This window comes from Bidens hawaiensis, unplaced genomic scaffold (assembly GCF_021521415.1).
Source record: "Bidens hawaiensis isolate Kalapana, Puna unplaced genomic scaffold, B.hawaiensis_p1.1 tig00010069_1, whole genome shotgun sequence".
In the NCBI taxonomy this organism is placed as follows: domain Eukaryota; kingdom Viridiplantae; phylum Streptophyta; class Magnoliopsida; order Asterales; family Asteraceae; genus Bidens; species Bidens hawaiensis.
Window position 1 is genome coordinate 876,870 of NW_027491760.1, and position 13,049 is coordinate 889,918.

Below are 13,049 nucleotides of genomic sequence, written 5' to 3' on the forward strand. Positions count from 1 at the left end.
CAATCAACATGTTATCAACAGTTAACATGTGTTCTTGAGTTCCCTGCATCATGAATTCAAGTTATCAAAACAATATATATAAAAGAAGATAGATGAGATGAATCAGAAATAAAGAACACATACCATCAAAAACCTATCTCCAACCCATTCTCTATTATATGGGTGGGTTATATGGTAGCTACAGTAACAACCTAAATATACATATTCACTTTTAATCCATACCATATTCTATATCAACTGTCTCCCGCACTTCTCTTCCCCCCTACAATTCTCCAGCTTTTATCTTAACCTCTTCATTTTTCTATCTCAAAAGAGTACCAATAAAATTAAGACCTATTCTAGTTCTTCTCATCATAAAATCTCTATTTGTGCTTTGATTGTTGCAAGTTAATGGCAGATTCTTTGTTCAATCATCCTTTCAATCAACAACAATACCCAGAACAGGTAATTTCACATGTTGTTTAAATTAGTTTAAATTGATTTGGTTTGAAACTGATTGAATCCGAATGAAACCTATCTGCTTTTTCATCATCGAGTTTCATTGCAATTCAGGCTTAATTAGGCTTTATTGATTGAATGAGTCTGGGCTAAGCAAGAATCTAGCATATACATCAATTATTACATGTTGATGCTCACATATATATTTGCAATAGATAGAAACCTGTTTTACTTTAATTTGTTTTAAATTATTGATGGTTAAACACTGCTTATTTGTTTTAACTATGAATTAAGTTTAAAAACATAACTTAGGTGCATTTAGTTTTGCTTTCAAATTGATTTATATGTGTTTGAGTTAAGTTTTCTTCTATGTTTTATTTTCAGTTTTTTAGATATGAATTCACAAGATATGTTCTTCACCAATCTTCTTAGCCAAGATCCTCAACTTGGTCAAAATTTTGGTGGGCAAAGTGTAAGTTCTCTTGTGAGCCTTGATGACTCGCCGCCCTTATCCTTAAACAACCCGGTTATTGTTAAAAAACCCTCTAGGGGTGCAAACTTTAGCATTGACGAAGATACCTTACTTGTTTCCGCATGGCTAAATACTAGCATTGATGCCATTCAAGGAACTGATCAGAAACACTCCCAACTTTGGGAAAAAGTCTTTGATTACTTCAAAGAATTTAAGACAACTACTATTGAGCGATCAACAAAGTCTTTAATACATCGGTGGTCATCAATTCAAAAGCTTACAAATAAATTTTGTTTGTACCTGACTCAAGTTGAAAACGTAAATCAAAGTGGTTTGACCGGTCATGATAAGGTAGAAATTTCACATTCTTACTTATTTTGAGATTGTTGTTTTTTCTTTTTCTTTTCTAACATGTAATTTATTTGTTTAAATGCAAGTATGAGAATGCGAAACTTATGTACCTAAAAATTGAAAAAGGTAACTTCCCATTCGAGCATTGTTGGAAATTATTAAAGGACGAACCTAAGTGGGTTTCGCATTGCACAAAGGATGTCACAAAGCAAAGGAAAACTATGTTCCCATCCCCGAACCCAATCTCAACCTTGACACCGACCACAACCACATCTCCAAAGCAAGATGTGATCGAGAATGAAATTATTGAATTGGACCGTCCAATTGGTAGGAAAGCTGAAAAGGAAAAACGAAAGGCCCTGGGCAGGCAAACTGAGGAAATCAACCGAATTAGAAAGATGAAGTATACTCTTTTAGAAGAGTCACATGCTCAGGAGAAAGAATTTTATCGTCTTAAGGCTGAGAAGATGGAGCATGACAGGGAAAAAGAGGAAAAAGAATTTCATCATAAGGTTGAGATGATGGAGTATAACAAGGCGAAAGAAGAAAAAGAATTTGATCTCAAGACAAAGAAGATGGAGTATGAAAAGGCAAAAGAAGAAAAAAAAATCAACTTAAGGCTGAGAAATTGAGGATTGATGCTGAGAAAATTGATTTAGCAAGGAAGGAATCAAATGAGCGAATTATGATGATGGATGTGAGTGTCTTGCCAGAATTGCAACGATTATATATCGAGAAACGTCAGAGGGAAATCATGATGAGAGACAGCCATGCCTGAAGAAACATCACTGAAGACCGAAGGCTTTTGAAGAAATATTATTGACTACTTTGGTGTTATGGGTTCTAAGAGCGATGTTTTGTCTTAGCTTAACCATCCATAAATGTATCATTTTTTGGTGTTATGGGCCATAATAATGTTTCTTGAATAAAATTAATTATTGTTATTTTCACTTTAGATGAATTTATTTGAAGTAGTTGTCTAAAGGGTGCAATCTTTTTTTATGTTATCAGTAGTTTCTGCAAATGTAAGGATTTAATCTGCAAATGGGTCATAATAATGTTTCTTGAATAAAACATTTTCAGCTCATGCACGCAAGGTCAGCGCGCAGGTGCGGTTCAGCTCGCGCTTGCGTACTGGTCGGAGCATGCAGATGAGCGTGCACACGTTTGTAAGTCGAGTACCTATTAGCAAAAAAAAGGATAATACTGATCTGCACTTGACTCCTTTCAACTAGTTCGCGATAGCGTTTCGACATTGTGGTGGGGGTAAGTCAACATAATGCACCTAATTCTTATTTTTTACCAGCATGCCCCTAATTCTTATTTTTAGTATGTTAAATATATAGATTTATGTATTCTTTTTTTTTTTTGCATTGCTATATGATTTTAAATGCATCAGATTTGTTGATTTATTTTCGCATTAATGTCGTTATGTCGGAAGATTCGGTTTATCTTCTATGCAAAAAATCACTGCAGCACTTAGAATGACCAGCGGCTTTAGTTGCAGTTGTCGTACATTGTTGTAAATAATTAAACGAGCCAGCAGCTGGCTTGGCTCGGATCGTTTACAGCCCTAACACCAACAAAGAAATAAAGCAAATTTTGCTCTAAATGTTAATTTAGATAGTTAACCATAACCGAAGTAAGCAAAAAAGACATTTATACCCCTTGTCAAATATGCATGTTTGAAAACCTTTGGCCCATAGCAGTTAGTTACTTATTTACTGTATTCAAATATATCCATGCTATACCCTTCTTACTTACCAGACATACTATTATTATTATTATTATTATTATTATTATTATTATTATTATTATTATTATTATTATAAGGTTGAGATGATGAAGTATAACAAGGTGAAGTATAACTGATCTGCACACACACACACACACACACACAGAGAGATCTGCATGTTCACGGGTCAAGTGGGTTCACGTTTCTGCGGGTCATAAGCTGGTTAACGGGCCGAGTATGGAAGTGAACGTGCAAACATGTTTAACGGGTCGTAAGCTGTGCGCGCGAGCTGACCTGCGTCTGCACACGCTGACCTGCAACTGCAACAAACATTAAGATTCAACCTTTAATTATTCTATTACTACAGCTTATAATTTCTGCAAACCGCCAGTTAGTTTATGTAAGTGTTGGCTAAGTTTTCTTTTTTTTGCAAATCAACTGCATTTCTATATGATTTTAAATGCATCAGATTTGTTGCTTTATTTTCGCATTAATGTCGTTATGTTGACATATTCTACTTTGTTTGCAGCATATGCTTTTATCACATGGCCCGTACATTCTTTCAAAAATTAATGACATACATATCCTCTTCTGAAGATTATAGTGATATTGAACTTAATGAGGATGTTGATGGACATTCAACAAGTCATCAAGATAATCGTCGGCGTCGCAAGTTTATTCGACGTGATCGTATTGGAGGACAAAAGCGTCTATTTCAGGATTATTTTGCAGAAGATCCGACATATTCCTCAAAGCTATTTCGAAGGAGATTTAGGATGCGTCGGCCTCTATTTCTTCGTATTCTAAATAAGGTAGAGTCCAATGAGCCATACTTCATCCAAAGAAGAGATAATGTCGGAAGACTAGGTTTATCTTCTATGCAAAAGATAAATGCAACACTTAGAATGATGGCGTATGGGGTTACTGGAGATTTTATGGATTCATTTAGTATAAAATTAATGAATTGAAAATCTATGGGCTTAATATTATTCTTATTACTGGTTTTAAAATTATTTTTATTATTATAGCTATATATCGCATAAAACATAATAATGCATTCTGACACAATACTAGTATGTCATTTAAGTCTATTAGATTTTTTTGTCTATCAGCCTATGTACAGGTTAGCAAACATGGATTATTTGTACTTTTTGATAAAACTATTTGAATAAATTAACAGAATTGATTTTTTTTTGAACGGCCAACTATAATAATAAAAATAATTTTAAAACCAGTAATAAGAATAATATTAAGCCCATAGATTTTCAATTCATTAATTTTATACTAAATGAAAATGATAGTATGCATTTCGAATACATACGCATTGGTGAAAGCACCGCCATGGAGAGCCTCAAAAAATTTTGTGAGACGATAGTAAGTGTTTTTTCAACTGAATACCTTTGGTCACCAAACACCAACGATATTACTCGATTGCTTGCTGCTGCTGAACAACGAGGATTCCCCGGAATGCTCGAAAGCATCGATTGCATACATTGGAAATGGAAAAATTGTCCTGCGGCGTGGAAAGGTATGTACTCTGGCCACATTCGTGAACCTACTATTATTTTAGAGGCGGTTGTTTCATATGATCTCTGGATATGGCATGCATTTTTTGGTATGCCCGGTTCACATAATGACATTAATGTGCTAGAGAGGTCTTTTATTTTCACTGAACTTGTGCAAGGGCGTGCGCCTCCGATAAATTACACGGTCAACGGTCACGACTATACGATGGGGTATTACCCTGCAGGTGGTATTTACCCTAAGTAGCGTACTTTTGTGAAGACGATTCCATCACCTAGAGGGAATAAGAATAAACATTTTGCAAAAGCACAAGAATAAACAATCGTCAATTCCAGGTTAACTCCGTTAACTCAACTCCGTCAATTCAAACCTAAAGATTTCTGAATCTATAACGCATACCTCATTACATTTAAACTAGGGTTTAAATGACGCTTGACACTTACTACATGTGTAGTCTTTCGGGAATTTGCACCGAAACGCAAACGAGTTGACGCAAACAATTGGTGAATAAACAAAAAACGTCAAAACAATAATTATGTGATAATTATGTGTTAGACTTATGTGTTATGTGATAACATGTTATTTAACGTTAACTCAATGTGCAAGCTAAGTTAATTAAGCTAGAAAAGTAGCATTTGAAAGTAGAGGGACTTAAGTGTAATATATTATTATTATTATTAATATTAACCTAACCCTAAACTCTCTTCTCTCTTTCTCTCCCAAACCGACGGCAGCCCCCCCCCCCCTTGTCTCCCTTGCAATCGGCCATCATACACACACATACAATCAAGATTGTTCAAGTTTGATTGAAGATTAAGGTGCTAGGAAGAACGCTAGAGAGAGTTTTCTGTGACGCGCATCACTTGGTGAACTATTTTTGGGAAATTCTTCGCAAACAGTGAGTTTCACATACCCCTTTAAACTGTTTTAAACGTGTTTCACTTGGGGGAGATAACATACTCCGATAAACGCATTTAAGATTTTGTTAGTAAATTATATATCACTTGTAAAGGCTAAGTGGCAAACGAAACATTTGAAGTCCTACACATCGAACCGGTTAATATTTGGATAATAGCGAGTCACTGTTGAGTAGTACTACTGGGTTTGACAAACCCCACCCAACGCTAAACTCGACTGGAGGTCGAGCGGGTGTAATTTTGGCTAACACATACCATGGTCTAGATGACCTGGTGGCAAGGCACTTGATAAACAATCAGCTTCGGTGTCGAACACTTAGTAATACTTGTTGTATAGGCTAGCTACCTATCGATATATAATTGATTTAACACTATCTGGTAACGCAAAACGCTGAACGCAAAACGCTAAACGCTTTATTTTATATAAACTTGTGAACTCACCAACCTCGTGTTGACACTTTTAGTATGTTATTCTCAGGTAGCCGAGGCGGGCGCACGGTATAGGATCATGCATTACCTGAAAACGCTTTTGTTTATGCAAACTGATTTTAAACTGTTGTTATGGGGTTTTAAGTCGTCCTGCGTGACGCAACTTTTATCTTTTGGTTTTTACGCTTTCGCACTTATTTTCATTTAAACGTTTTTATGGTTTGATTATAACTAATGATTCCGATCCTGTTAGTTCACACCCTCTGACGGTAAAACTCCGTTAGTGGATTTTGAGGGTGTGACAGATTGGTATCAGAGACATTGGTTATAGCGAACTAGAAGCTGCATGCATACTAGACTATAACCGCGACGACCCATTAGTTATAATGATACGCACTGCATATGTTTGTGTAGTCTTTGTTCTCTTATCTCTTACATCTTTCACTCATACGCGCGCATACACGGCTTACCTGTAGGGATGTCGACGCCACCATCATCACCATCCGATCCGATGACTCATGCTCATGGGAAGGAACCGCAATTACCTACCTCATCGCCACCCCGGGTAGTCCCAGAACTCGAAGCTCCTGCACCGAAGAGGTATCGCTTATCTGGAGGCATGTACGAAAACGAAGTTAGCTGGGATTGGTACCCTAATATGATTAGGCGTATGGTCTATCGCGAACAAGTTCCCCCGCTACCTCACCCGAACCATCCTGCTTACCCCAACACCCTACCACCCATAACCGAACCTGTGGAGCGAGTCCTCGCAGCTGTCGTTTCTTGTTTGGAGCGTGATGTGGGTTACATGCGCTATACGAGAGCGAACGTATCCGGACTGTTTAAAGATGGAACTGAAACTAAAGAGGAAATTTCCCGCCTGACAGCGGCCATGAAGGAAATGCAAGAGGCTAGTGATCAACAGATGAAGATTATGAGAAAGATGCAAGCCGAGATGATAGACTTGCAAGAACAACTCCAAGTAGCAAGGACTCGAACTGAGATAGCTTTAGAGTGTTGCGATGTCTTACAAATGCAAATTGCTCAGAATGCAGCCGAACCTGAGGCAGAACCTGAGGCAGAGCCTGAGGCAGAACCTAAGGCAGAGCCTGAGGCAGAGCCTGAAGAGGAACTCTAAGAAGATCCCGAAGAGGAGCCTGAGGAGGATCCCGAGGAAGATCCTGAGGAGGAACCCGAAGAGGAACCGGAGGAAGAACCGGCTGAGCCGGAGGCACACTCAGAGGTGTCCTCAGACGATGACATCTGAGAATGATAACACCTAGATGTCTGGAAGAAACGCTGGACACGGTCGCGGTAACATCAACTTAACCGCAGCAGAACTCCAAACCCTGTTGAATGACCATGCGGCGGCAGCTCTAGCCGCACATGTTTAGAATCAAGCTGGAGGTCCAACTGGAACGTGTACTTTCAAGAACTACCTAGACTGCAAGCCCAATTCGTTTAAGGGCACGGAGGGAGCCATAGGTTTCCTGCGTTGGGCTGAGAAGGCCGAATCGGCGTTTGAAATGTGTAATTGCCCCCTGCCAGTAGGGTCAAATTTGCTGCTGGAACACTTGAAGATTCTGCTCTCACTTGGTGGAATTCAAACGTGCAGATCCTTGGATTGGAACTGGCTAACGCTATGAACTGGGAGGAGTTTAAGAACATGATGCGAGAAGAATACTGTCCGAGAGAGGAGATTGCAAAGTTGGAGTCAGAGTTTTGGTCATTGAAGATGGTGGGTTCAGAAATCGAAGCCTACACCACCCGTTCTCACGAGTTAGCTGTGATGTGTCCACGGATGGTAGACCCGCCGAGTAAGAGGATTGAAATGTATATTGATGGGTTAGCACCGCAAATTCAGGGCATGGTGACGTCTTCCAGACCAGTCACGATTCAACAAGCGATTCGGTTAGCTCACAAACTAACGGATCAAGCAGTGACCCAAGGTGCGCTACCACCTAGGGGTTCAACCACTAAAGCCCGTGACAACCCGAACACTGACAACAACAGCAACAACAACCCGAGCAATGGAAAGAAAAAGTTTGACAACACCAGATCCTCATCCTCGAACCCTCCACAGCAACAACACTACCGAAAGCCCGAATTCACCCGGAGCTTCAACAATCAGGGTCACAACAACAATAACAACGGTAGCGGGCAGGGTTCGAGCGGCTATGCTGGGAAATATCCGAAGTGCAACAGGTGCAACTATCATCATGCTGGCCCGTGTGACCGTGTCAAGTGTCTGAGATGCAGAAAGATGGGTCACCAGGCAAAGGAATGTAGAGGAGACCTTGCGGCAAAGGGTGCTCCTAAACCACATATGACGACGAAGGGATGTTTCGAATGTGGGCAGGAGGTTCATTTCAGGAAAGATTGTCCCAAGCTGAAACAGAACGAGAACAATGGAAGTGGCAGTGGTGGTGGAAGCAATGGTAAAGGAAGAGCTTTTGTTATTGGGTCGGGTCAAGCCCGCAATGATCCGTACGTGGTGACTGGTAAGTTCCCTGTGAACGATTGTTTTGCTTCTGTATTGTTTGACACTGGAGCTGATAGGAGTTTTGTGTCGAAAGCCTTTAGTCAACTCTTAGACTTAACTTCAACCCCGTTAGATGCTAAGTTTCCAGTAGAATTAGCCGACGGAAAGTCTGTAGAAACGACTCATGTACTTGCGGGATGTAAGTTAAAACTGTCAGGTCATATTTTTGATATCGACCTCATACCTTTTACGCTTGGTAGTTTCGATGTCGTTGTCGGCATGGACTGGTTATCCGAGAATCGAGCGGAGATTATATGTCACGACAAGATAGTCCACATTACTACCCCTTCCGGCAAGATCATTTCGATCCGAGGTGAGAGAAGCGGCATGACCACCAGCGTCATTACCCTCATGAAGGCGCAGAAGTGTCTACGAAAGGGTCATCCGGCAATTTTGGCGCATATTGTTGAGAAACCCGCGGAGGAGAAGCGAATTGAAGATATACCGATTGTGCGAGATTTTCCGGAAGTTTTCCCGGAGGATTTGCCTGGACTCCCTCCTATTCGTCAAGTCGAATTCCAAATCGAGTTGACACCCGGTGCAGCACCCATAGCACGAGCCCCGTATCGGCTCGCACCGGCGGAGCTTCAGGAACTGTCCACTCAGTTGCAAGATTTGTTGGATAAGGGTTTCATCCGACCTAGCTCATCGCCATGGGGAGCCCCTGTCTTATTTGTCAGAAAGAAGGACGGGACTTTCCGCATGTGCATCGACTACCGGGAGTTGAACAAGGTGACGGTCAAGAACCGTTATCCTTTACCCCGAATTGATGATCTGTTTGATCAGCTCCAAGGATCGAGTTATTACTCGAAGATCGATCTGCGGTCTGGTTACCATCAATTAAGAATGCGCGAGGAAGATATTCCAAAGACGGCTTTCAGAACACGATATGGTCACTACGAGTTTTCGGTTATGCCTTTTGGCCTAACCAACGCACCAGCCGTATTTATGGATCTCATGAATCGAGTATGCAAGGCGTACCTCGACAAGTTTGTGATTGTTTTCATTGATGATATTCTCGTCTACTCCAAAGACGAAGCTGACCATGAAGAACACTTGAGGGTAATTCTGGAATTATTGAAGAAGGAACAACTGTACGCTAAACTCTCGAAATGCGAATTTTGGCTTCGCGAGGTTCACTTTTTAGGACATGTGATTAACAAGAACGGTATCCATGTCGATCCCGGCAAGGTAGAAGCCATCAAAAACTGGGAAGCACCTAAGACTCCGACTGAGGTGCGGCAATTCCTAGGACTGGCCGGCTACTACCGGCGTTTCATCGAGGGATTTTCAAAGATTGCTCAACCCCTCACCGCTTTGACTCACAAGGGTACTAAGTACAACTGGGGTGACGCGCAAGAATCCACTTTCCAACTGTTGAAAACCAAACTCTGTAGCGCCCCTATTCTAGCCCTCCCCGAGGGAACAGAGAATTTCGAGGTACATTGTGACGCATCGATACAAGGTCTCGGTTGTGTGCTGATGCAACTCGAGAAGGTTATAGCCTATGCCTCGCGACAACTACGGATTCACGAGAAGAACTACACGACTCATGATTTGGAACTCGGAGCTGTGGTGTTTGCTCTTAAGATATGGAGGCATTACTTGTACGGTACCAAGTTTACCATTTACACCGACCACAAGAGTCTCCAACATATCTACGATCAGAAGGAGCTGAACATGCGACGGCGCCGTTGGGTCGAGCTGCTTAAGGATTATGATTGTGCCATCAAGTACCACCCTGGCAAGGCCAATGTAGTGGCCGATGCCCTCAGCAAAAAAGAAACCGATAAACCCAGGCGAGTGCGGGCACTGCAACTCACGATTCATGCCAACTTACCCGACCAGATTCGCGATGCCCAACTCGAAGCTGTGAAAGATGATAATCTTCCATCGGAACTCATGCGGGGCATGAACAAACATCTTGAAACCAAATCGGACGGGGTCCGATATTTTGAGAACCGGATTTGGGTTCCACGATACGGAGAGTTGAGAACTCTAGTGATGGACGAAGCACACAAGTCCAGATATTCTATCCACCCTGGCTCAGATAAAATGTACCATGACTTAAAGGCACTTTACTGGTGGCCGAACATGAAAGCCGACATTGCCACCTAAGTGAGCAAATGCTTGACTTGTGCCAGAGTCAAAATAGAATACCAGAAACCATCTGGCCTGCTACAGCAACCGGAACTTCCAATGTGGAAATGGGAACACATTTCAATGGATTTTATTACTGGATTACCTAAAACACCGACGGGATGCGATACCATCTGGGTGATCGTTGACCGGTTGACTAAATCGGCACACTTCTTAGCGATTAAGGAATCGGACAAAATGGAAAGATTGACTCGCGTCTACATGAAAGAAGTGGTGTCTAGACACGGAGTGCCTGTCTCAATCATTTCTGATCGAGATTCCCGTTTCACTTCGCACTTTTGGAAGTCACTACAAAGCGCACTAGGCACCCGTCTTGATATGAGCACAGCATACCATCCTCAGACGGATGGGCAAAGTGAACGAACTATTCAGACCTTAGAGGACATGTTGCGTGCATGTGTGTTGGATTTCGGAAAAAGTTGGGAACCTCACTTACCTTTGGTAGAATTTTCGTATAATAACAGCTACCACGCAAGTATTAAAGCAGCGCCGTTTGAAGCACTGTACGGACGGAAGTGTTGATCACCCCTCTGCTGAGCAGAGGTGGGTGACAGACAAATCACTGGTCCAGAACTGGTACTCGAAACTTCGGAAAAGATTGTTCAAATCCGAAACCGCATGGTAGCAGCACGAGATCGCCAAAAGAGTTACGCCGACAAGCGCCGAAAACCTCTCGAATTTCAAGTGAATGACAAAGTGTTACTCAAAGTCTCACCTTGGAAAGGTGTGGTTCGCTTTGGTAAGCGAAACAAACTCAACCCACGATATGTTGGTCCTTACCGGATAACGGAACGCGTTGGTCCGGTGGCGTACCGACTGGACTTACCAGCGGAACTCAGCAGTGTACACAATGTTTTTCACGTATCAAATTTGAAGAAATGCCTTTCCGATGAAACCCAAGCAGTTCCTTTGGACGAACTGCAAGTTGATGAACAGCTACGCTTCATTGAAGAACCAGTTGAAGTTTTGGATTGGGAAACCAAAACACTCAAGCACAGCAAAATTCCAATCGTTAAGGTCCGTTGGAACTCAAGACGTGGACCGGAGTTCACGTGGGAACGCGAGGATCAAATGATGAAAAAGTATCCTCACCTTTTTGAAGGGCTTACCAAACACCGAAAACCGCGAAACCCGGCAAACAGTCAGAAATCACCGGAGGTATGAATTAAATTTCGGGACGAAATTTCTTTCTACTAGGGGATGATATGACAAACTGAAAAAAAAAATTCTTACTTTTTCAGACACTCATCACGACTTGACTCAAATTTTCGGGACGAAAATTCTTTAACATGGGAATGATGTGACAATCGTCAATTCCAGGTTAACTCCGTTAACTCAACTCCGTCAATTCAAACCTAAAGATTTCTGAATCTATAACGCACACCTCATTACATTTAAACTAGGGTTTAAATGACGCTTGACACTTACTACATGTGTAGTCTTTCGGGAATTTGCACCGAAACGCAAACGAGTTGACGCAAACAATTGGTGAATAAACAAAAAACGTCAAAACAATAATTATGTGATAATTATGTGTTAGACTTATGTGTTATGTGATAACATGTTATTTAACGTTAACTCAATGTGCAAGCTAAGTTAATTAAGCTAGAAAAGTAGCATTTGAAAGTTGAGGGACTTAAGTGTAATATATTATTATTATTAATATTAACCTAAACCATAAACTCTCTTCTCTCTTTCTCTCCCAAACCGACGGCAGCCCCCCTTGTCTCCCTTGCAATCGGCCATCATACACACACATACAATCAAGATTGTTCAAGTTTGATTGAAGATTAAGGTGCTAGGAAGAACGCTAGAGAGAGTTTTCTGTGACGCGCATCACTTGGTGAACTATTTTTGGAAAATTCTTCGCAAACAGTGAGTTTCACTTACCCCTTTAAACTGTTTTAAACGCTTTTCACTTGGGGGAGATAACATACTCCGATAAACGCATTTAAGATTTTGTTAGTAAATTATATATCACTTGTAAAGGCTAAGTGGCAAACGAAACATTTGAAGTCCTACACATCGAACCGGTTAATATTTGGATAATAGCGAGTCACTGTTGAGTAGTACTATTGGGTTTGACAAACCCCACCCAACGCTAAACTCGAATGGAGGTCGAGCGGGTGTAATTTTGGCTAACACATACCATGGTCTGGATGACCTGGTGGCAAGGCACTTGATAAACAGTCAGCTTCGGTGTCGAACACTTAGTAATACTTGTTGTATAGGCTAGCTACCTATCGATATATAATTGATTTAACACTATCTGGTAACGCAAAACGCTGAACACAAAATGCTAAACGCTTTATTTTATATAAACTTGTGAACTCACCAACCTCGTGTTGACACTTTTAGTATGGTATTCTCAAGTAGCCGAGGCGGGCGCGCGGTATAGGATCATGCATTACCTGAAAACGCTTTTGTTTATGCAAACTGATTTTAAACTGTTGTTATGGGGTTTTAAGTCGTCCTGCGTGA

The 13,049-nt window shown here is 41.1% G+C and overlaps 1 protein-coding gene across 1 annotated transcript; it reads left to right on the forward strand.

The window, feature by feature from the left end:
- Positions 1-4,337: 4,337 nt before the first annotated feature.
- LOC143534163 (uncharacterized) lies at positions 4,338-4,766 on the forward strand. Its single transcript, XM_077028733.1, has one exon. The coding sequence runs from the start codon at positions 4,338-4,340 to the stop codon at positions 4,764-4,766; it is 429 nt and encodes a 142-aa protein (XP_076884848.1).
- The last annotated feature ends 8,283 nt before the right edge of the window (positions 4,767-13,049 follow it).

Excerpts from the sequence above, each read along its gene's own strand:
- LOC143534163 (XM_077028733.1), top strand. The coding sequence starts at position 4,338 with ATGGAGAGCCTCAAAAAATTTTGTGAGACGATAGTAAGTGTTTTTTCA.